The 24,909-nt window shown below is 40.3% G+C and overlaps 1 protein-coding gene across 1 annotated transcript in view; it reads left to right on the forward strand.

Annotated features, from left to right (window-relative positions):
* The first annotated feature begins 8,426 nt into the window (after window positions 1-8,426).
* LOC110989549 (voltage-dependent L-type calcium channel subunit beta-1-like) overlaps window positions 8,427-24,909 on the forward strand; it is a 52,748-nt gene continuing 36,265 nt past the window's right edge. The window contains exons 1-2 of the mRNA XM_022254073.2: window positions 8,427-9,659; window positions 16,416-16,535. Of these exons, the coding sequence (XP_022109765.1) occupies window positions 9,579-9,659; window positions 16,416-16,535 (201 nt within the window). The 5' untranslated portion in view covers window positions 8,427-9,578. The remainder of the gene's footprint in view (window positions 9,660-16,415; window positions 16,536-24,909) is intronic.

Genomic DNA, 24,909 nt, shown 5'->3' on the forward strand with positions numbered 1-24,909 from the left:
GCTGTGGGTACATGTGTAATATGTGATTTATGTATACATACAGTAACATCCAAACATTGACACTGAGGACTCGCTTATTTAACCTTAACTGAATCAAATTTCAGGATAATTTGTCACACATAGAAGGGGGGATTTGGTCAATCAAACTTGAGAATCATTGATTTTGCGCCATCCTCTTGCCCAGCCTGTACAAATTTTATAGTGGCATGAAGCATGCACATTGCACAGTGCAGCATAGTCTTTTGTGAGGTAAATTTGAATAGAATCTTGTTCACTGTCTTCTTTGAATTCATGTGAACATAATTTGAATTCTTCGTAATGAAGACACTGTTGCTATACCTTATGATGTGGGGCAAGCTTTTCCTTAGTTGCATGAGAGACACCTTGCACCACTACACTGTTCTCAGTGGATGAGAAGGGCACAAAGGAACCGGTCCATTCCAGAGGTGGTGGTTGATATGCAAAATCTTGCCCCGAATCACAAGGTATAGCAAAAGAATCTTTAGTCTGGGGATTTCAAATTGTTGTATCCATATGCAATCAGATTTAATTCAGTGTACCAGATTTTTGTCAAATTTAACTCATAAAAGGCTTCGTGCAGCAAGAAGTCTGTGTCCTGTACACATTTAGTACAAGGCTAAGATACACATTATTCCTTGTTCCACAAATGTGAGCAGGATTATGAATATGAGTGGAATTACGAATTTATCGTCAGGCAGACGTGATGAGCCTGCACGTTTCTTTGAATTCACAGTTCATACTGTACTTTCCTCTTTCTTAGATGATGAGGCAGATGTTGCTGTGTGTACTAATGCCGTAGGTTTTGGATGTGCAGTTCATCAGAATACATACATATTTGTTCTTACACTAAAATGTACATGTACCTGTATGTTTAGTGAGAAATTCATACATGATAAATTCTGATACTGCAGAAACTTTTTTCATCCTAATATAAATTTACTAGCTGAGGCACTGATTCAGATTAAATGGGGAACATTGCAGATTGACTGCAACCATTCCCGCTAAACCTACGAACCAGACTACTGCTGCACAGTGTTCGATAGCGGGCATGCAAAAATGGTTGTATGGTTCCCAGTCTCCATCTCCTTGCGCACTACACAGCAGTATGCCGCACTCACACAGTGAGGCGTGCCCGAATAAAGCTATGTACAGGGCTTTCCTGTACGGGTTAATCTTATTTGTGGCAGATTTGGCCGAATTTGTCTTAGTTTTTGTCATATGTTGGTCAGATTTTGCCGATTTTGTCATGATTTATACTGCTAAGGCAATGTAATCAGCCCGTCTTTTGAGACCTAACACAGCAAATAAACATTTTGTCACTGTAAAAAAAGTCCACGTGAAAATGTGAGGTAGATTGACACGAAGGAATGTCGTGGTAAGTTTCCACATGCCCAAGGAAGAAAAGTCCAATGGAAACACACCTTAAGTCCATATTTCATTGGCAGTGCACTCCTGGGGTAAATTGCAAAAACACCAGCGAAATTTTGAAATGGACACCAGTAATGTGGTGCCCAATTGCATATATCTGCACATACAATATGTAATGTACATGTATCCTAATGGTGCCATGTGGAGTGGGACTGCTTTTAAAAAAATGAATGATGGTTTGCATATATTGCACCTGTTAGTTTGTTTGATTCTATGTCTTGCTTGGTTCCTGGCTCAAGGCAAAATTGTAGCACAATGAGACAACAATATCCAGCTCTGAGTTAAAATGCTGGTACATTGTATAAGCAGAACGTACTTGTACATACATGTGCATGTACATGTACAACCCATGCAATACCAATCCATGTATGTTATTTCTGCTCAGCCTGAATGTTCGCTAGTAGACTGATTCCCAGTCACAAGTCCACAAGTCTGAAGGGCAGTTTGTTCAAGGAACCAGACTAATTCGTAGGTAGCTCGTGCCTGGTGATAGACCCGGTACGACTGCGTAATGTTGATGTCGAACACAAACAGTAGACATGGGTAGGTTACAAAGTTGCAGCCAGCTGGTCAACAACAATGGCAGCAGGGCGTGCTACTACTTGCCTTTGCTCTTTGATCAAATATGCCACTCATATCCATGTCCGTTGCCAGTCTTAAAAGCCAACCCCCCCCCAAAAAAAACGTATCGCTGCATCAATTCTGAAACTTTGGTCTTACCAGAGACAGAGTATTTTTTTACCTTAAAAGAAAAACTGTAATTCTAATACTTTGAATTAGTTTATCCAAGGATTACAGTACCATTTCTTGGGTCCCCTGAGAGGCCCCACACAACCTTGATCTGGCTCACAAGAACTTATTCACAGTTAATCCTCTGTGCCAAGCTTCCCCCCATTACTTTAATTCCAACATTGTGGTCTAACATTTTGGATCAAGAGCTTTTCCTCTGAGAATTGTTTATTGGAGTGATTAAAGAAAATGGTCTTCAGAACTTCTGCTGGTACTTTCTTGTCTGATGGAGTTCAAATATTTTCACTGGTTCCAAGCGTGGGCTGAATATTTAAAATAATGTAGGTTTTAGACTTTTGCAGATACATGCGCATTTCAGAAGAAGATCAGACAGATTATGTTGCAGTTGCTGATTTGTTATGTCCTTGGAGTAGGGGGGGTTCAACCACAGGATCATGTGGGTAGTTGGATCAAGTCCAGCCATGTGCAGTAATTGTGATGGTGGTGTCCATGAAGCAAGAACCCCAGGAGCAACCCTTTCTCAGAAATGTTTTCAGTGAGTTCATTGAGCAAATCTTTGATTTCACAATTTGAAGAGAAGAACCTTTATATTGAACTGTGGATTCTATAAATGACATCAGCAGCACCACCCTCATTTGTGCAGAGAAGCATGGACAGTTCTGAATGCTGAGAAAAAAGCACTTTTCAATACTTTTAACCCCAAAAGGATGTCAAACAATTTTCATATTGGTACATTGAAGAAGAGTGCGAAGTTGCACATACGTGTACATGTAAGAGGAATTCATTTCATAGACCCTTGAAATGGCTGATGCATCATGGGGGTTGATGTAAAGGAAAGCCACCATGACAGCCACTCACCTCCCCTTGATGAATACCTTGTCCACTTGGGACCCAGTTCATTCGTGTTGGTTGTCCACCCATGCATACATTGGCAAGTACGGCACGTGTACATATGGTTTGTCATACTCAGTAACGCGTGGCACTCTGGTAATTGGATGTGAGCCGCTGCCAGAGTGGCCCGTAGTGAGTAACTCACCCTGGAGCCTCAGGTCCAGCTCTCTTCCAGACACCTAAGATCTTGGGAGCTTTGGGAGCTGGGACAGTTGTCAAGATTCTGACCCAGTGCTGTCATTCGGTATTTCACGGCACAGGTGCAGCAGCATCATTTGCATGCTAATTTCCTATGAACTATTTATGCGGCTCTGACGCCCTCCCTCACCTCCCAATCCCCTCCCACAAAGTGTGGATCTTGCATGATCTGGAGTGTGTGGTCTACCTTTCTCATTTGGTAATGAGTAGCTTCCAATTTGGAAGATCCAAGCAAGCGTAAAATTCACATAGAGCACTTTGCAGTATATAAGATAGAGTCAGTGATTGTTATTGCAGAATTTCCCAATTACACTATTTATACATGTATGTTTATATAGCACTAACTGTACATGTACGTCATGCGTACATGTACAGTGGAACGCTGCTATAACGAACACTGCTGTACTGAACATTCCTAAATACCGAACAGCCCCCTTGGCTACCAAATTTTCTGTGTACTTTTAATGAACATTACAATTTGTTTTAAAAGAAACATATTTAGAGCTGATGATAATGACTCAGAGTTGAGAAAATCGCACTAACAATGGAACAACGGCCAACATGTGGTGCGGTCTGTATAGTGGATAGCATACATCACATGTAATGTGCATGTCCACAGGCAACCACGTACACCTGCTGCTGAGTATTTGGGTGCTGTGCACTACTGGGGACTCCAGTATGAAAAACCTTGTATCGTAATCGCTACAAAGCCGGGAAATTTGAGCTCAGATACCACTAAACAGGAAATAAATGTGCAGCTCAACACTAGCATTTGTTACTTGATGCGCAGAAATCTTTCATAAATCTCTGGCTAGTTTTGATCTTTGTAAAAAATGCTTTCCTGACATTTCGTCACCAACTTCGGACATTTACATTATACACACTGTAGCACCCTCATGCTGAAACATTTTGTGGGATGGGCCAGCGTACCTGTGAAGATGGGTCAAAGTTTGGAACTGGTGCATGCATCCATGACTGAAAATTGCTACATGTACATGTATATCGAACAACCGCTGTACCCAACATTTTGTGTGGACCCCATCATGTTCATAGCGGCGTTCTACTGTATATTAGTACAATTTTATATTATGTTATTAGTATAAGAGACATTTTAATGAAGATCCTCTCCTAGTGCACATTTGTACAAAGGCGGCAGCTCTTACGATAGAAGGGGGCCAAACATTTATGGAAAAACAGGAGGCCGTCAAAAGAGAGATGATGTCAAAACATACAATTTGAGCAGAAGTACCGGAAGTTGAGTACAGAAGATAAAAAAGTAATCTCTTTAAAGGCGGGGGGGGGTGCCAGCCACATCCCTTTCTGGGTTGACTTAAATTTTATTGTCAGTTGTCCAGTTAGAACTGATAGAGGGGCATTGTTTCATTTTTCATTATAATGTACATGTACCTGTAGAGCGTAAATGACATCCGTGATTGCAGTGATGAAATAATGCAATATTGAATTGGCCACTGTAACCTTCCAGTCTGCCTTTACATGTAGAAATAATGTTTGCGTATTTTGCTTAGTAAATAAAAGAAAAAATTTAATTAGAATATGAAAACAAAACAATGTAAATATTTAAAAAAGGAGCTAAAAAAAAGTAGTGCTCATTTTCGTAGTATTATGTAAATGTAATTTGAAAGCATTGGCCAATGGAAGCAACCAATTAAGCATGTTGAATATTGAATTGTAATTCATTGAATTTCCTCATTTCATATGCAGGCCTAACCTCTTCTTGACCCTACACTTTATGTACCAGTACATGTAGGCTTACATGTACATGTGCATATGCATGTACTTGCTACTGGTACATGTACGTGCGTACATTGGACATGCACTGAAATCCATTGTGCAGTGCAAAACTTGGTTTGCACGTACATGTACATGTATATGTGTTTATGCTTGTGTCTGATGGCATTGCCTATGAATTATGAATTTAATTACCGAGTTTTATGTACGGCATCACCACATGTACACTGTAGCTGTACGCTGTATATGGATACACTTACATGTATAGCAGTGAATTTGTGTGACTAACATAATTATGGTTGCCACGGAGGTGACAGTTGTTAAAGTTACCTAGAGCATGCCTAGGGCTGGTGGCAACTTCATCGCGGAGATATTTCTTTTGTGAGGAAAATTTGAACAAAACTTTCCGGACTGCTGAATGAGGAGACTTTACATTTCCTGTGTCTATCTCGGGACTCAAATGTGGTTTTACAACCCACTTACACTGTACATGTACACCCAAAACACTAACAGCAACATGGGAAAGATCTTTCATGCATATCGTGTGCTTCAGAATTTTAAGCACATACATGTGCATTTATGGAATAAATAATTGTGAGCATGCATGTAGTTACTATACAGAATTAATAGTTGGGTGAAGACACGTGCATGCTAGAAATCCAGGTTGTTCAGTCTCTCTCTTTGTTTAAAACCAAACTGAAGACCCATCTTTTTAGGCAAGCATTGTATTTAATTTATATAATTTTATGTAGGTTTACGTGTATTCTGAATTTATTATATTTTGGATTAATTTAGTATATTTTTAAATGTAATGCACTTTAGAACATTTATATGGTTTCTGCACAATATAAATGTATTATTGTTTTTATAAAGTGAGCTTTTGATTTAGGAAAAAAGAGTTTTTACATTTAAGTTTTTAGTGTCAGTTGGTTTTTGTTATGCAACAATTTCTCAAAAGCAGCCCAATTCAAGCAGTGATTTTTATAAGCTTGTTACATTCCTCCTGTTATCTTGAAAGTGTAGCAGAATACCTACATGTAGAGGGTATATTGCTATCATGTTTGCAGCCTCAACTGATTTTATGTTGTGTTGTGTGCTTTGTTGTAAAAATAGTTCAGTAAGCAACCAACAAGGATCTAAAGATCTTAAAAGCCAGATGCAAAACACATTTATATGTACACTGTACATGTACAGCCTGTAAGAGTTGCATCAAGCATTTTAAATGCTAAATCCAGCTTTTGAAATTTTTTTATCTAGAATTGGAACTAGGCCAGAAAGTCCAGACAATTTTTTTGTTCTCTAAATTTTTATAGTACTAAAAATGAGGGTTAGATGATGGTCTGTATTTTTTTGGTAACAGGTACTACATGTAAGTCAGTGTCTGATTAATACTGTACACCTGCAAGTCAGTATTACATAACAGCACTGTGATTGAGTAGTAAAGCAGCTGGTTGTGCCGTCCATCTCATGCAAGAATTCAAATTAAAACAATACAATGTACAAGATGACGTAGGGCCTGCACAAAAGTAGGCTCAGGGCAAGACACCATAAGTTTTTATATTTTATTGATTTGTTGAATAAAAAGATATAGGTTCCGCGTGATTTTCTAGGTTGGGTCAGGTAACCTTTTAACAAGCAGACCCAGTGGGAGGTACACCTGGTGCCCTTCTCCATTTGTTTGATATGAATACCCCCCATTGTCCTCTCATTCTCAACTGGTTATTAATTGACTCTAAAGTTAAAGTCAGACATTGTCATGAAAACTATGCTTGTTTGTATGTTTGGGTTCACCTGCATATGGGGCACGTCCCTTTGTTCATAGAAGGCACTCTTCGCCTTTTTTAGTAAATTATGTGAGATCTGTCTCAGCCTATTTCCAATCTCCATCCCCGCACCTTACTTGTGAGAGTAAGACATTCCATGAGTACAGTATGGCTCCATACTTAAAAACCCTGACCCGTACCTGCTGCCATAATTACATTGGGTGTATGAAGGCAGAAACAGAACCATGGCCCCTACTCCCAGCCCCTCTGAGTAGTTGCTTTATGGGAACGGCGCCCTCTGTTGACAGGGGGATGCTAGCACGTTCACACCCAGTGTACATTGTAGAAATGAACATTTGGCTGTGTGCCGGGTCATCAGTTTAATTGAACACTCAGTCTCAGTGAATGGTCCAAGTATAAGTGTACATTGCATAGAGGTTTTATACAGCTTTTTTGAAATTTATAACATTTCAAAATTGAGCAAAACTTCCTCTTTTATCATTACTATTCTAACAGCTTTTTCAATTTGACATAATTTTTCCTTTTGACATAATTTTTCCTTTGCGTTTTTTTTCACAAGTGCTTATGGACGTGTCTGCTATACAGCATGCAAATTCTGCATCCCTAGTCTTTTCACCTGGTAATTTGTTTTGAAATGACTATTATTGGTTCATGTTGTGTAGTCTGATTACCTCTAACTTTCTTTCTTGTTACTTTTGATTTCCAATTGTCTACTCTGTTGTATTATCCAAATCCTTCAAATATTTACATGTACCTTAGCCAATCCTTTCACTGTAATTTATGTTTCCTAATGTCCCGCAAGCCTATACATGTATACTAACTTGTAATAGCCATGATCATTGCATATTAAAACGTGTTGTCACAAGGAAGCACCGTTTCATACATGTACATCAACCTGCACACTGTGAACATTCATGGGCATACTTGTATATGTTTTCACCTGTCTGTGGGAAACGTACACATGTACATTGTACATGTATGTATATACATGTACACATGTACTTAAATAACAGGAGCATGTACATGTGGTTGAGCCCTAATGGATCAATCCATTATGTCTATGCACTGTGCATAACATAGTGTATCGCATAATGTATTGCATATTATGTTGGTTAATTTTTCTGATGTATGTGCAGTGCACTTTAAATAATAAAAAAAGGAAACAGCAGGATAAAAATTTTAGATTGTTTATGTTATTGCACATTTAGGTTGGATCAAAGCCCTGATATGTTGAGTGTGCAACACTGACAGCAGAACAATTTTCAAAGTGAGGGGGCCAGTTGTAAGACTGCCATTAATAGGCTGATCCATTAAGCCCCGCCCCATTATGCGACCTACAACAAGTGCCTCTTCCACCAAATGAAAAAGTGGGGGAGGGGGCAACTGGCCTCCCTGGCCCAACTTCCACACCCCCCCTTCCACTGCCAGTGGTGTGCAACATTATACATGTACATGTACATGTAAGTCTGCCAGGGAGGCCAGCCATACTACTGTGTGAAATCCCCCCCTTGGAATGGTACAGCCACCATCTGCACATCATGATGATTCAGGATAGCTCAGGGTTGTTGGGATCAATGGTTTCACTGACTGGTCATTAACAATTACTGCGGGATGTATTATTTCACATCTGTGTCAACTGTTCAGACCTTGTGTGGAATGGCCAGAGTCTGTTTCTTGCTGTATTTATCATCCTCGATATTTGACTGTGCTGTGTTTTGAATTTACACATGCACTCATTTACATGATATGCGTGTGAGGCCGCGCTGAGGATTGCACCTTGCTGTAGGCCCCTTTTAGTAATTACAGCACCCCCTGCGTGTGCGCTGGTTGGAGACTTGCTCTTAGCCTCGATATTAGTCAAGTACCCTACACTGTAGACCACGCCTGCGTTATGGTGTGCTGCCATTTGTAACCAACGTGTTGAAGCAGGAGATGATTCCATGGTAATTTGATGGAGGGCTGCTTTGGTTAGTTACCGCCGTCATTATCATCGTTTGGCCCGGAATGCACAGGGGAGCCTGTGCGGGCCGGCAGATATTGCATGCAGGAGATACACATGTACAGTCAAGATACGAACATGCTGATTTGATCCGTGTGCGCTTGCATCTATGAGTGAGTGGGTGAGTGTATTGTAACTGCAGGGGCTACCACCTTCCTTCGTCCTGCATTTGGAATGAGTCTCGTCACTGGATGACGGGGGAGTCTGCCTCTCGCTGTCTCCCTCTCTCACTCTGTCTCATGGGGAGCCTTCAAGACGTATAGGCCAAATTTGCCTAGCTGTTTGGCTGTTATATGCTGGACCGCTCACTCAAAAGGAGCGTCCTTTTGCTGATGAGATTGCTGCAGAGACAGAGACCAACTGCCGAGACATTGCTGGACAGGTCGTACACGGACATGTGCAAGCACTTCTCAGCAGTGTATAGCCTCCCTGCTGTTCGGAGTGAATAGATTTCAGATTGCCGCAAAGGTTATGGCCGACCCACATTTCAGGATTTGTGCTACATTTGAAGCAGAGCCCGACAGGAGCAAGGAATTCTACTGTGTAAGCGCCTTGTACATGTATTAAAGTCGACTTGTGACCTTGTAAGCTGTTGAACAGCTTCACGTCAGACTTTGTGACAAACACAGAAAAGACATCTCCTTGAAGGACAAGCCTCAACTGTATCCTGATGATTTTTCATCTTAAAGGGAGACAGAGCGGCTGATTGTATTCCATAGCGTCGTGTCACTGATTGATTTGTTGTGTTTTTCCTGGTCATGACTTGGACCCGCAAGGACCGGGGATCTTATTCTTCTGTCAGCCAGTTTGATCCGGACTATTTCATGTCAACTGACGAGGTAAAACCACAAACATTTCTGGTTCATATTTGCACATGTATCTTCAAAAGTGACAATGCTCTTTCTGCAAAGTCACAGATGTGACAAACGTTTATAACATTTAGTTTGTAGCTTTAACATATTTGAAATAGTTCAGATCTTTTAGTTATAACAGCACATTCAATGTAACAAGTTAGATTCAACAGACATGTACATGTACATGGACTTGTATATATGTGCGCTAATGCAAGACAACCACAGTTCAGTACATGTACATGTACATGTAGGTGCCTGGTTACATGCCTCGTTGATTTGAAGTCTAAGGCCCTTTTACACAAGTGATGGAAACACACACATCTGCGATGTTTGGCACTGAGTGTTCGTCACAAGGGTCACCTGCAGTTTCATTGCAAGCTTTCATTGCATGTGAACATCGCTTGTTTTGAAGAATTAATATTTGTGTCACTAGTACTGCGATTTTCTTTGACCATCGGAATCATACATGTAGGATACCAGTGATTTTCCCTGCAGTATACATGCACATTTTTAAAAGTTTCCAGGAACTGTTGTGTACAAGTACATGTGCATTGTACGACATTTACTTGTTGGAGCCTGCCCTACATGTAGCTCTGCATCTGTCTGTCTCCTAGATTTCGTACCTTTATTTTGTAACAACCCTGAAAATTGTTGGTTATTGAACTTGGGGGTAGACCTAGCAGCAGCATGATTTTCACTCTTGGTTAGTAATAGCCTTGTTGCCAGCACCCAGTGTGGCGCGTAATTAATACATAGGTGATCAAGTTATAGACAGAAGACATCAAGCCGGATCACTAAAAATATGGTGAAGACATTTTTTCCCCTTGTTTTTTTATTCAAGGCTCTAAAGGAATATTTTTAAAACACAACCCCAACGGTGGTGAAAAAATGGGAAATAAAGTTAAATATACTCACGTGGTACCTAAGTAATAAGTTATATATGTAAAGTGGCACTGTGACTTCTTGAATAAGTAGTAATAATGCGATAAAAATATGGACCAATTCTGCAGGTTTTTCAAAAACTTTTCACGTTTTTACTGTCGGTGGCACCACGCAGAAATGCTTGTTTTTATGACGTACCACCGTGGAAACGAAAAACGTCATGACCTCGCAGGACGTGGTTTCGTGGATATGTTTTCGTACAAGGCCTGAACGCCTGAGCTGCCAGCCTAGCCCAACACTTTTTTCGGTATAAAATAACAACATGAAAACATTGAAAGCATCTGTCCTTCACTCTCAATTTACCAGGCCGTTTTTATCAAATAATCTTGGTCTCCTTCACTGCCTCGTTCACCAGGGTAGCCCGTTTGGGATCCCGTTGGCGCTCCGGTGGCATGATGGGCTCGAAGCAGTACGTCTCTGTGGGAAAGTGTATATTAAAGTGAAACTACATGTACTCACGTGTTGCTATACTAAGTGTAATTATGTGCATTAACGTGACTGCGCCCGCTCAGTGAATACATGGACCAGCAGCAGAACTGTTTCCATGGAGCTACGTCGACAAAATCCTGGAAAAGCTGTATTCACGAGATGTAAATAAAGCGATGACGACATGCTTCTTTCACGAAAGCTAGCCATGGCGCTCGGCGGAAACGGGTCTCAGTACATGTGCATGTACTGGAAACAAATACATGCGTAATGTAGTTTTCTGTTTTTGCATTCCTTTACAATACATAATGTTGCCAAGCAATCTTCCATGAGTCATTTTTTCATATCAGGAGATTCTTAAATTGGAAGCCACGATTCGCAAATTTATGATATTTGATTACGTACAGTACGGTCAAAGCTTCATGTACATGTACTAATGGAGGGCACATACCACTAACTATTATGTGATGTTTACCTACTGTATGTGTGGCAGAAAAGCCCCATATTGATCATAACTGGTAAGTTTATGAAATTTCCAGTTGAACCGGGCGCACAGGCTTGCGGATAGGAGGTGATCAGTTCTGATATTGAAGAATGACCCCCCCCCAGCTGCCCTGCCCCTACGACAAGTTCTGTGCATACAAAAATACAAAACACTGAAACTCCTTGGCCTTTGCCTGACATTTAATGCAAGACACATGTTCCGGTTCAGTGGCACTGTTTCCAAGGTGATGGGCATTGCCATGGATACCCAGTTCCTTTGATGTATTTTTCTTCCCCTGGTATGTGTTGAAGAGGAGGGAATTCGCAACCTCGAGCGGGCACACTGACATTTGAGCAATGACAAGACCAGGCACAGTTGTTGATAGATTATTGAATGAGGACTTTAATTGCTTGTGGCAGTGTGGGGGATGTGCCATATTCGTTTGATAAAAAGTTCATTCACGGTTTGCACTCAAATCTTGTCTGATCTGTATATCTTTTATGTTTTGATGAGTTTTTCTTGTTTGTGGGTTTTCTGTTTAGTCTCGCAAATCTGAATTTTACAGCTCACACACACATGTGTGGAAATGTTCACCTACTTATGTACACACAGTGGAATATACCCAGCAGAGGGTAATTTTGTCATACTTTGTTTGAGGAAGGAGCAAATGTTGTGTCTCTCATTATGCAAAATTTATCTCTGTATTAAAGTAAAGCACCCTTCCCATAAAAAAGGGTCATGTGATTCAAAACTTCAAGTCTTTTAAGAAGTACAAGAGATTCTGCCAGAAACCAAAGGATGAAAAATCTTCCACATTCTGTAGACTGTAACAGTAGAGTTGCTGTATTGATTGCTTTTATTATCACTGGTGTTTAAATATTAAAAGGAAAGTAAATTTTTTCGGAAAAATCCCGGCATCTTATTGTGCTGGTATCGTAATGAAAAAGGAAGCAACTGATTTATTGAAAGTTTTGTAAACTTACGGATATGGCTGCAGACCTACTCTTTTTTGCACAATGTACAGTACGCTGCACTGTGAGTTTGAATTCACACCAGATATGAAATTAAATTGATTTGTATGTCCATAATGCATCGTTTGATTTTCAAGGACATTGACAAGCTACCAGATGTTTTTCACAAAAACGTGTGATATTGACACAGTACCATTTACTCAGAGATGTGTCCAGTTGTAACATGAATATTTACATGTGTACATGTATGTACTGGTACATGTATGTACATGTGTGTATAGACTTGTTATTGCTGTTGCTTTCTTGTTCACAAAGACCCTCCCAAATTTCAAAGTGCAAAAATTTATTCTTTATCAAAAAGTGAGAATATTCAAATCAGAATCTGCTGTGTAGCATGACTTTAATGGAAATGTGACATGTTTTAAAAGGGGTTACAGCTTGTTAAATAGGATTAAGCTGTGTTCCCATTGGACTTTTTTGGTTAACTTACCACGACTTTCCTGTATTACAAAATTAAATCCAGTGGGAACACACGGTAAACTAACGTCCCTGTCTACTTACCTCAATCGTGATGTAAAACCAACCAGCTGAAAAGCGTCACAGAAGATTTCTGCGCAGCCATGCTAAGTTAGCAGGGGTGCAAAAAAGTCCTATGGGAACAGTTTCCACACAATAAAGATTGACTGCGACCATGCTAAACTAACGAACCAGACTACTGCCCACACAGAGATCAATAGTGGGCATGCGAAAATGGTTGTATGGTTCCCAGTCCCCAGCTCTATGCGTACAGTATAGCAGCATGCTGTGCACACACAGTGAAGCGTGCATGAATATAGCTTTACACACATTATGTACAGGGCTTTTCCTGTACGGGTTCATCTTATTTGTGGTAGATTTGGTCAAAATCATCTAAGTCATATTTTTGTCAGATTTTGCTGATTTCGTCCTGATTTTTACAGCACATAGGAAATGTTATCAGCTGGCCTTCTTGAGCCTAACACAGTGAATAAACATTCTGTTATGGTAAAAAAAAGTCTATGTGGGAATGCACAGTAGATTTACATAAAGAAATGTCATGGTAAGTTTCTGCATGCTGGTGGAAGAAAAAGTTCAATGGAAACATGCCTTTATACAAATTGCACTTGATGAAAACTTTTTTTCTTTTTGGCAGATCCATTTACTACATGTACATGTATGTACTTATAAATCCACGTGCATGTACAGAGTATATGAATGATATACATTTATGGGTTTTTTTCAGAACCCTACCATCGCTATCATGCACCTTCTGCAGTGTACAACGTTATAAGTATATCGTGCACACGCTTCAATATATTTGTATAACTGATATGCTTTTCTCTCTGAAATATGGAGTTGATTCCCTGACTGCAGTTGGGATGGCATTTGCATCCTTACAGTGTACATACATGTACCTGTATGTGTGAAAACAGTTTGAGGGTGCATTCATAAGTCTATACGAATGACTTACATGTATTTCCCCTCGAAAAATATCAGTGAACAGTAGCAAATTGGTTAAGTAAACATTCAGATATGTCAGCTGCCGAACTCGATGATATTTTATGCTGTTTTGTATTTGGATGAACTAAAAGTGATTTCATAATGTAGAGGCAACTTGAATTTGGAAGAACAAAAGCGTTTACCCAAACCAAACAGTTATGCACTACATGTAAGTAAATCACCTTTCGGTTCTACAGTGTACTCTACACAAGTATTATTTACTGTTTGTATACAAGTTCACTGTATACATGGTACATGTCAGTGTACATGTACAAGTTACCGTTAGTCCCCTTAGTAGCAATAATTGAAATAATTCATATGCATGAATATTCAAGCATTTTGAAACAGTACATGTACGTGTACATGTGTATGTACATGTTTTTACACATGACATACCCCTTCTCCCCCCCCAAAAAAAAATTCATGTCAGATGTCTGTGCATGCAAAGCAAATTAACAGTGCTTTGTCAGCAGTAGTAAATGGTTTGTACTTTGTTGCAAAATTGAAATGCCCTAAAATTTAAATGGCAGTCATTTTCAGAGACAATTTCCAGGCACGAAAAAGGCCTGGAACGTCAACAGCACAACCCTCACCTTAAGCCAAGCATCCGTTCAATTTCTCTGCAGACACTGCATTTTCCTGGGCACTTGACAGTCTTCTGCTTACGTCAGTAATACGTGTGCACGGAGTCAATTTACAGAGGGATAACGAGAGACTAGACAGAGTGGCCGTTGCGTACTGGCAGACTGGCCAGTTTTATTAGCGATGGGCATGGTGGAACCGGTTAAAAAATCAGTCATTAGGAAAACAGAGACTCTGGTATTTATTATTTGGTGTCATTTGTTAAGTTTGAATGTTGATATTTAAAATCTATATTGATGCGAGAATACCTCTGTATGGCACTCCAAGATTTTACACGCAACAATGCATGTATGTACATGTACATGCCAATGCACCACACTTACATGTACGTATTCATAATCAGATATTGTGCTCAATTTACATGTACAGTATGCATGCACATTGTTCTTTGAGAACAAATTCACAGTTACCCGAGTTCAGATGTGTTCAGTAATGGTACATTGTGGGATTCCCATCTGTTAGTTCTTTTTGTACCAGTAGTTATCCACATTATGGCCCTGAAAATAAATTTTATGCTTGTCATCCTGACGAGGGAAAAAATGGATGTACGTGTAGGCTGGCAACATTTTTTTGTCAGGAACATACATGTACATATAGGGTCCATACATGAATAAGTGCATACACATACATGTACATTGTACATGTATGTGATAATATACATGTAGTATTCACAGTTGGCAAGATAGAGCTACAATGAACGTTTTTGCAAATCCAGTTCTTTTGTATTTTTTTCTTCCCATTTGTCCTTGAAATTGTATATCCAGCATATTTGCTGGCCCAGCTGGCCAGGTTTTGTTTCACCTTTTTTTTGGGGGGGGGAGGGAAATGAAAGAAATCAATATGGTATAATCAGATGACCAGCAAAACTGACAGGGGTAGGAACAGTAAACTAATACTTTATTAAATGGAGTCTAGTCACGTGCAAATGAATGGCATGCTTCATTCGGCATGAATCTTTTCTGATCCCACACATTACGTTAAACTTCCATATGGAGTATGAGAATACAGCATCCAGGGTAATGACGTGAGTGGACTTACATGTATGTTTGGGAAATCTCTTGCATTATGCCGTTATTCTGTTAAGCACACACACATGAGAAATTGAGTGGTGAGCAATCAAATGACAGATGACCAATACATATATTTCTTCTATTTCCGGTTAATGTATATATTAGCCATTGGATTTACATGTCCTTAGTGTTGTACCATCACAGTTTCTGCTGTTAATGCATTGAGGATGCCTTTTAAGGCATCATCTCAAAAATGTACCAGTACGTATGTATATATGTAAATACTCCTGCAAACATCAACAATTTACATGTGGAAAGTCTAATCATCAGTTTCCGTGAAATACTCTGATGAAGGAAACAGACTCACGGTGCTTTACAGTAGCCCCTTTTTCCTCTGCCAGTGTTTGAGGTACATATAGCTCAGTTTCATAGGAGTAGTTCTGCAGCATCATTTACCAACATCTTCCCTAATCTTTCCAAATTTTCCAGGGGTTTGGATGATATTGAAAGATTTTGTAAAACAGAGCTCAGTCACTGTTCATAACATGCAGTGTGATGCTCTATGAAAATTGTGCAATTGGATTCCTGTGCATTGATCGATTTTTCTCCCGGAGGATACCGGATGCAAAAGTGGTTCCCGGGAAAACATGCCTGAGGAGTTAATGTTTTTCTGAGGAGTTAACGCAGGTTCAGTGTTGTAGCAGTGCATTTATGAGGGTTTGTTTTGGTCTTGGTGTGGTCTTTTCAGGGCTCTGAGGACTCCAACTATGGCCGGCCGTCAGACTCGGATCTCTCACTGGATGAGGAGAGAGAGGCTATACGCCGGGAGACAGAAAGGCAAGCCCTGGCACAACTGGAAAAAGCAAGGGTAAGACAGATTCATTTTTAATAGATGGGTGTTTAGGACAAGAGAGCAGGGTTCGGGGTTTGGGGGGGAAGAAATGAGGTCAATGGACAGGTAAATGTACAACTACTACTAGAAAGAAGACTTCAGTACATGGTCCAGGATGTAAGATCAAATTGCTCTCAGGCCGTGAGGATTCAGTGAGATATATCAAAGCTCACAGTACGATGTGCTGTAGAGGGAAAGAAATTGGCTGCTAAAGCACGGTTAAAGGTGCTACATGTATGTTCATTTTTATGTTTCGTTTAATTAACCCTAACCCGCAAGGGGTATTTGCCAAGGACCCTGCTACATGTAAATGCACCAGAATGCTCCAAACCTCGCATGGGTACCCTGCTAATTGCACCAGTATGCACTGGTGCATTCTGGTGCACTAGATGCTAGGACGTAAACACCAAGCCTGCTAAATGCACCAGAATGCATACCACCAGAAGACTTGTGTTGCCTGCTTAATGCACCAACTTGCAACAACTTTTTACCTCTGGTGCATCCTGGTGCATCTAGCAGGGTTAGGGTTAACAGAGTGTTTAGAGAATTTACCGACTTGAAAGTTGTGAAATTTATCATTGTCAGAAGTTAGCAGGTACTGATAGATTGATCCTGAGGGACTTCCTGGATGTAACTATAAGGGCATTTTTCAGCGGCCTCTGAGATCACATTCAGATACGTCCAGATAAGCTGTGTTCCCTAAGGGTGTGGCATTTCTCCAATCTCTAAGCCCACCTCATGAAATGTGTCCTGCTATTATTTAGCGCAGTTAGGCGTTATCAATCCAACTCTCCCCTCCATTCCTGCCAACTGTTGCCTTAACCTTGGCGTCAACGGATGCAGCCCACTCCGGTCAGACAGATTGTCAGAAACCCCTAATGAAACCGAAGCTGACAGGAGCCAACATGTACCAAATTAAAGATGCTGGACATGCAATTTGGCCGCTAATCTAATCGGCTTCCGGCTTAAGGCCTGGGACACTCGCATCGCCGCCTGTCGAAGTGCTGGTGCTTGTAATTTGTTGGACGCTTTCCATGTTCTTCATCTGCTTGAGCACATGCATTTTAAGCACTCGCCTGTCCCGCAGTGTAAAAATTCATTTTGTCTGCAGAAGTTGCTTATCTCACATTCAAAGCATTGTGATAATAAGTGTCGGCTGTTGATTACATTAACCCTGTTACCTTTTTTTTTTTTGGTCTGCATACCTGTATGTTTAATCAGGTGGGGACGGTTTCTTTACCATCAGTAACAACATAGTTTAGGTCATAACTCTGGCAATTTCATCAGCATTGGGAATCTCAGAGCATTTGTAACAGCCTGTTGCCTTTATTGCAAAGGTTCAATGAAGAAATTGACTTTCCAGTATACTTGTTTCAGGAATGAGTTCACAAATAGTATCCCCAAGGCAGTTGGATTTCTGGCAAACGTGGTCACAAGTTTTGTGTCTTTATTTTCATTTTACTCTTTCATGCTTTGATCTGAGTTTTCAAGGCAAGGAGAGTATTTTGTACAAGGAGTAATGTGGTTCAAAATGTCAGAATAGCATGTTTACTGTGTCATCTGGATTCTTGAAAATAAAAATAACTGTCTTGTTGCAGTATGAAGACTCACGCTTTTAAAGCCAAAGTCCTCTTTTGTTTCCAGTGGTTAGTTTACATTGTTAATTGGGGAAGAAAAATTAACAAAAAATAATTGCACTTGTTTGGATTTCAAAAAATTTGTCGGGAAGCGAATATTTTCCTCTCTGCTACCAGTTGTAAGTGCATTTAAGCTCATGCTTCTGATCAGCTGTGGTCGTCTTGTGTGCAGTGATGTTCCTCATCTCACTTCGTACTCATCAAGCAGATTCCACTTTCAATAGATCATTACGTGTAGGTCAGTAGGCTGTTGGCAGCACCATTAACTGGGAAACAGCAGCGTGAAATGATTTGAAATTCACTGTCAGTTCACTCCGGTAAAATCCACTGCCATTCGGCAAGCTGCATGCATGTACAATGCACTTGTGTACATGTACAATGCGTATACTGGTACCCACTCACATGCACTGTACAGTTCTGAATTAATTCTGCACAAGATCAGCCAGAATGCTACTGGGTAGGCATAACTTTTTGCCATTAAATTTCATTAGATTTAACCCACGTACTGAGATACATGTACTCATTGAGGGAATATTCATTGAAATTAAAGAGACGGCCTACATGTATATACATGTACATGTACATGTGTGTTAAACCATCTTAGGATGATTCATAATCTTATTTAACTTTCTAGCAGTTCTGTAATGTTTGACTTTAATGTCTTCAGTGTTTGCACAAAATGCATTATACGATTTAGGGTGTGAAAATTATCTAACATTTACTCCTACAGTGTACATGTGTGCATACACTGAACATGTACAGTGTATGCCACGGCACTTGCTACATGTACATCATGTACCGGTATGTACTTATTACGTGTGTACATGTATTTACTACATGTACCTTGTACTTGTACCGTGGTCATACTGGTACATGTACATGTACGTCCTGGTACATGTACGTGTTGGCATGTTCACCCTTACATCGTGCTCTATACATGTAGATGTACGTTGCAGAGTGTGTTGTGGAAAAGAATTATCCATTATATACATGTAGCATGCATTACCTGTACTGTACAAGACAGTGGCAGTGGAACGGTTTTCAAAGTGGGCGTGCCAGTTGTGAGATCATCAGGCCTGATCAGCCACTGATAGACCAACCTGTTTAAGCCCCACCCCTTATACATGTAGGAGCTGCAGAAAGTGAAAGGGTTCGATCCCCCTAGTCGACAAAGTGGGTGGGGGGCATTGGCCACCAGGCTTCCTCCCCCCTCTGCTGCCAGTAGTACGTAATGCGCTGGTACATGTACATGTATACGCACCTACAATGTATGTGCACTAGGCCAGTGCGACTAGTCGCCAATACCAAAAGGTATTGGTCACGACTATCAATTTCCAGATAGTCGACTAGTTGTTATGCGACGATTAGTCGGACTGTGTCACAATTAGAGGCTGGAACTCGTACGCAGCGCATAGCATTGGGCGACTGTACGTGTACGTGCCCGTAACTGCGCAGTGCAATGGAGTACCTGCCAGATCCCCCAGAGCGTGTATTGCCGCGCCACGTGTGTTCAGAGCAGCCACACGCTGCTCACGTAAAATTTGTACACCTACATGTAGCTTGATAGTCGTGAGTGACCACCAGTACCTTGTCTCCTTTCTCGATGGTGTTGTTGACTAGTCGCAGTAGTTGTGCAGCTGCGACTACTCGAGTCATGTTGGCCTGGTGCCAGTGCATCACAGCCGCGACTAGTCGAGTCCGATCCGAACATGATTGCGCAGAGCAAGGTGCAAACATGATTCCCTCTTGTTCGAAGATATTATTATTCATGATTAGGGCCATGCATTTGTGCCTTAAGCTTTGGGATTGTTGCATTTTTATGTGTGTCTGTGAAATAAAGGATTTGCGATGAATGTGCACACTGTGAGAGAGCCTTCTATATTTGTCACAAATGTTATTTTACAAACCACTGTTTAATTTTTGTGATGTGTGATTCCAAACTGTACCCTGCAATTCGTCTGCCATCGAAAGGCTGATTTGTAAACTGTGCTGTGCTCAGTTGAATTCACTGACCAAAATAGGCATCATTTATTGTTTCTGTATTTAATTTTTATATCTAAACATTTGTGAAATAAAAATGTTTTGTATGCATATAGTAATAATTACTTTCTGCGCAAAGTGATTTAACATATTTTATTCCTTATAAGCTTTCCTGATGTTTAAATAAAAATAGTATAAAAATAAGGTTTCATCTCTCCCCTTGAGGAAAATGGAAGTGTCCAAGTCATGTAAATGTGACTGACCATCCATGATTGGCATTCAGGTGAACTATTCACATGCGCTGCTTAAGCATTGCACGTAAAACACCACGAAAGTGACAGTACTGTTGCATTGGGGTCAGATAAATCCGTGTTCTGCATGAAACTTGTCCGCTGAAACATGTAGGAATAATTCCTTTTATATGAAATTTCTAGCAGTTTATTTTTGGCCCGCTACTAAGAACACAGAAGTAGTTTGGAATTTTGGAAGTAAGCTGCCAAAAATAATGACTCTCACAAGTGACAAAAACTTATGTTGATTATTTGTAAAAATATACCTGAAGCTGTTGATTCTTAAAATTGTACAAAAAACTGAAGTGGCGATGGCTTGTATCGCTCAGAATAAGCATGGCAGCACTGTGCATGAGTCGGGTCTGCGTAGGGAACGAACCACAAAACCAAGTGCATACATTTATTTCTCGAAAATTCACTTTGCTGCACGAGTGTATTGTCTCTTGTGAGAGCAGTGCAAACTTGAAATAAAGACATTAAAACATTGAATACATACACAGAAAATAATATAAAATTATGTTCGTGGATCAAATCTGCTGCTCATTGCCTTCTCCATCAATGTTTATTTGACATGTTTACAAACATCAGACTCGACAACTGAAGAGACCCCGTAGCCTGATTCAGCGTGTGCGCGCACGCAGCCCAGCCATAAACTAGTCCCTGTCCTTTGCTGTTGCAATCGTAGCACTGTGTCGTGGGTCAGGCACCAGTCAGACGTAAGCACCGTGTGCTTTTCACCTCTGCAAAGTTGTTGATCGCACTGTGGAACGATTAAGGCTTCCTTCCAAAAAGTGGTAGTAAGTACATGTAAGCAGAGAAACAAAGAAGGAATATCACAAACATTTCTGACGAAAGTTTTTATCTTAAAAAAAGCCTCATTTTTCATTCACGATTGTGTTAAAGTCCAACCATCCAATAGGAAAAAGTGGAACACACAGTGTGACATCATGCAAAATTAACCCCGTATTATGTCATGAAAACAGGACATGATTTTCTACTGGACAAATAAACAATGCAAATAGTCGCGACTAGTCGACTAGTCATGACTATTTATTGATTATATTTATTATTTATTTCAGTAGTCACCACAACTACTTAAATTCACTAGTCGCCAACACCTAATGTGCACCCCTAGCCATAGTATGATACATCCGTAACAGTCCCAAATCCTCTGATTTCAATATGATTTTACATGCACTTAGGGGGTTAGGGTTTTAAATTAATCAAGCTACGCGCACATTGCATATGTCATGCTAATGCTGAATTTGCGTCATTCTGCTGCACTGCTGAGCTTCAGTAAATCATGGGCTTGTGTTTGTTAAGCATATGCATACACAGGTTTTTGTTTTCCAGAGCTCGATCCCGTCACACAGCCCACTCACCAGTGTACACAAACGTAGGTTGCTGCACAGGTACTGAAGTACATGTATGACTAAGGGTTGCTTTTCACATGAGTTCATCATTGAAGTAGGAAATGAAAGTATAATTTACAAAAGCATTTGGTTACATGTGCATCAATTTTTCAACATTTTATGGTTGAAAACATCTGTAGTCCCCCAAGAGATCATATTTTCGTTGAATGTTTTGCACATATATGTATGTCCAAATAAATACCAATAATTCATCGAAATTGTTAGGGGACAGTATAGAAGTGATTGTTTGATTCTGTGCATGTGCATCATGACACCTCTTTGTGGCTTTGTGTAATTAGAAAACTTTAAAACGGCAAATCGCTCGAGTCACAGTGGAGAGATACTTCATTCGTGACTGGTTAATTTTCATCTGACAAAGAGAATCTTCAAATCCAAGCCTTCTACATGTACCCTTGTTTTGTATTTCATTTATTTTTGTAAAGGTTGTTTCACGCACTGCAAGAAAGTGTTCTGAATCACATGTACACTGTACATGTAGAGTACATGTACTTGAAGAATGTACCACAGATTGTGTCTGCAACACTTTTGCACTAGTACCAAATGTAAAGTGGTACATTTACTTGTACGTGTTCAGTCGAACCTCGTTAATAAGAGGTCCGTTGGACTTGGCAAATTATCTTGTTATAATAGGAACCTTGTCTTATCAGGAATGAAAATAATATAAAAAAACAAAGAACTGGGACCCCAAAATAAATTTCCTTGTTATAAGCAGCATCACTAATTAACAGTGCTCTTATTAATGAGGTTTGACTGTACCCTTGATGGCCGTGTATACGGTGATCAGCAGACCTACATGTACATGTACATAAATGCACCTGTACCGGTATACATGTACATGTACATAACAGTACGGGCAGTGTATATGTGATACATGTACTGGGACGGCACATGTACATCAGGGTTGTGTGGGATTGAGGGGTTCACACATTTATCCAAATTGGTGTCCGCAGGTGGGATTTTCCAAAGCTTTGGTCAAGCGGAAATTCAAATAATGGCACTCACCCTTGAAAAATGACGAATAAGCTGCCTCTGTGGCCTGCATGCACCTAACACAAATTTCGCATTTGTGATTATTTGACGACATGTAACATGTAGGCTGGCTACCTGCAGTTTCATACATGTAAACATCTTGCCCAATACAGTATTATTGAAGTTTTATTTTTTTTATGTTTTTGACTTTATTATAGACACATTGTTTGTGTCTGCTTCTCAAGTCTTCCAAGAAATTTCTTGAAAAATTTCACTACAGGTGTAACATACAATGTACATGTACATGTCCCGAGTTACAGTAGTTGATGGAATGACATAGAAATGGTACGATACCTTACCCTGCACATGTGCATGTACACGTACCAGGGATACAGTACATGCTCCCTTCCCCCCTCCCCCAGCACAAACAATGTAGAGTAACAGACAGGCCAGGCTGACTGAGCGGTTCCAGACTCTATAGTGATCAGCAGTAGCATGAAAAGGAGGAGTCTGGGAACAATCAGTGATACATACATCATGTATGCACCCACCTGCCCCAGAACCCGTACGTGTATTACATCACACTGCAACTGATTTCACAAAATGTGGCGTAACGTTGAACCATGCATAAGCCTTAACTGCATCACAAATGTAGCTATGCAATATTCATGTACTTGCATGTACATCCAATTGAACGAAAACTTGGGTAGCTGTGCCACGTTTTAATAATATTAAATTTCTTGGACGAGGACAAATGGCTTTTATGACGGCTGTTCCTTTCCAATATAACAACAGTTATCAAATAGTCATTGAATCACATCCGCCTGCCATTTGGAAAAGTTTTCGTCTTTTCTTCACCAGAACTGGACAGATGAACTTGCAGGTTCCCCACAGTCAAACAAGTTTTTCATTACCTTCTCCAACAAAGTTGTACGTTTCTCTTATGAGCCTGCTGAGTTCAGCAATGACGATTCTTAACTGAACACGAGTTTTAACTGAACACGACGAGCTGGCCTTTTTTGCTTTGTTTGACACAACTTATAGCACCTACATGCGTAAACTGACTGCGTAAGTTACGCCATAATTTGTTGCATAAGTCGCAGTCTTATGCATTGCGTAAGTTTCATGAAATCACTCTTAATTTGTTGTGCAACTTACACAATAAAATGTGGCTTAAGTGGAGTTTGCGTAAAGTTTCGCGACATCGGCTGCAGGTATACGTACACATGCACATGTACAGTGTGCATATGAAAACATACAGGTACATACATGAAAATGAGAGATACCACTAATGTGTGTCAACCATACATGTACATGTACATGTATGTGCACGTCAGTCATCAGTGTCTGTTCAAAGAAGTCATCACCACTGGTACATATAAAATGCATGTACAACAAAGAACACTCTTTTTTTTGGAAGAAATTATAAACTAAGACTTGCTGACGAGGGGTATTGTCATTTTTTTTATGGTACATGTGCTTGTGGTTGCACAACTATCTTTCTAGGTTTTTTACAGTTGTACATTTTCCCCCAATTTTCGTAGTAACAGACTTGTCCATTCCATTATCTAAAAAGCTTGAATTCTGTTGGAAGAGCTCACATGTACAAATCACACAAACTCTGCATACACATGCAAATGTTTGTTGTCTTAAGTGTTGATGTGCAGATGCTTGACACAATGTAACAAAATTTGTCCCTTATAACCCTCCATACACAGACATTGTTGATACTGGCACATGTTTTGCCTGCATCAGTGCATGTATCTCACCTTCGCCAACTACATGTACCCTCAAACTCCTGTCTCCCCGACATGCTTGATTGGAAGCAACACATTGGAACTCGGCCGTTGTCTGCCTTGTATGCGCATTTGTTTACAACGGGCCTCTACTCCCCGGGCCATTCAATTATGCAGATGAGGCTACGGACGTCAAACGGCGCTGGCGTTGCCAGTCTACCCAGCCATTTCCATCACTTCCTGGTGTCTGTCTGGCGCATAACGGCATTAGGACCCATCATTCACACTGGTCCCTCTAGTGGGCC

This window comes from Acanthaster planci, linkage group LG03, assembly GCF_054643075.1.
Source record: "Acanthaster planci isolate LZ-2023a linkage group LG03, COTS_SCS, whole genome shotgun sequence".
Lineage (NCBI taxonomy): Eukaryota > Metazoa > Echinodermata > Asteroidea > Valvatida > Acanthasteridae > Acanthaster > Acanthaster planci.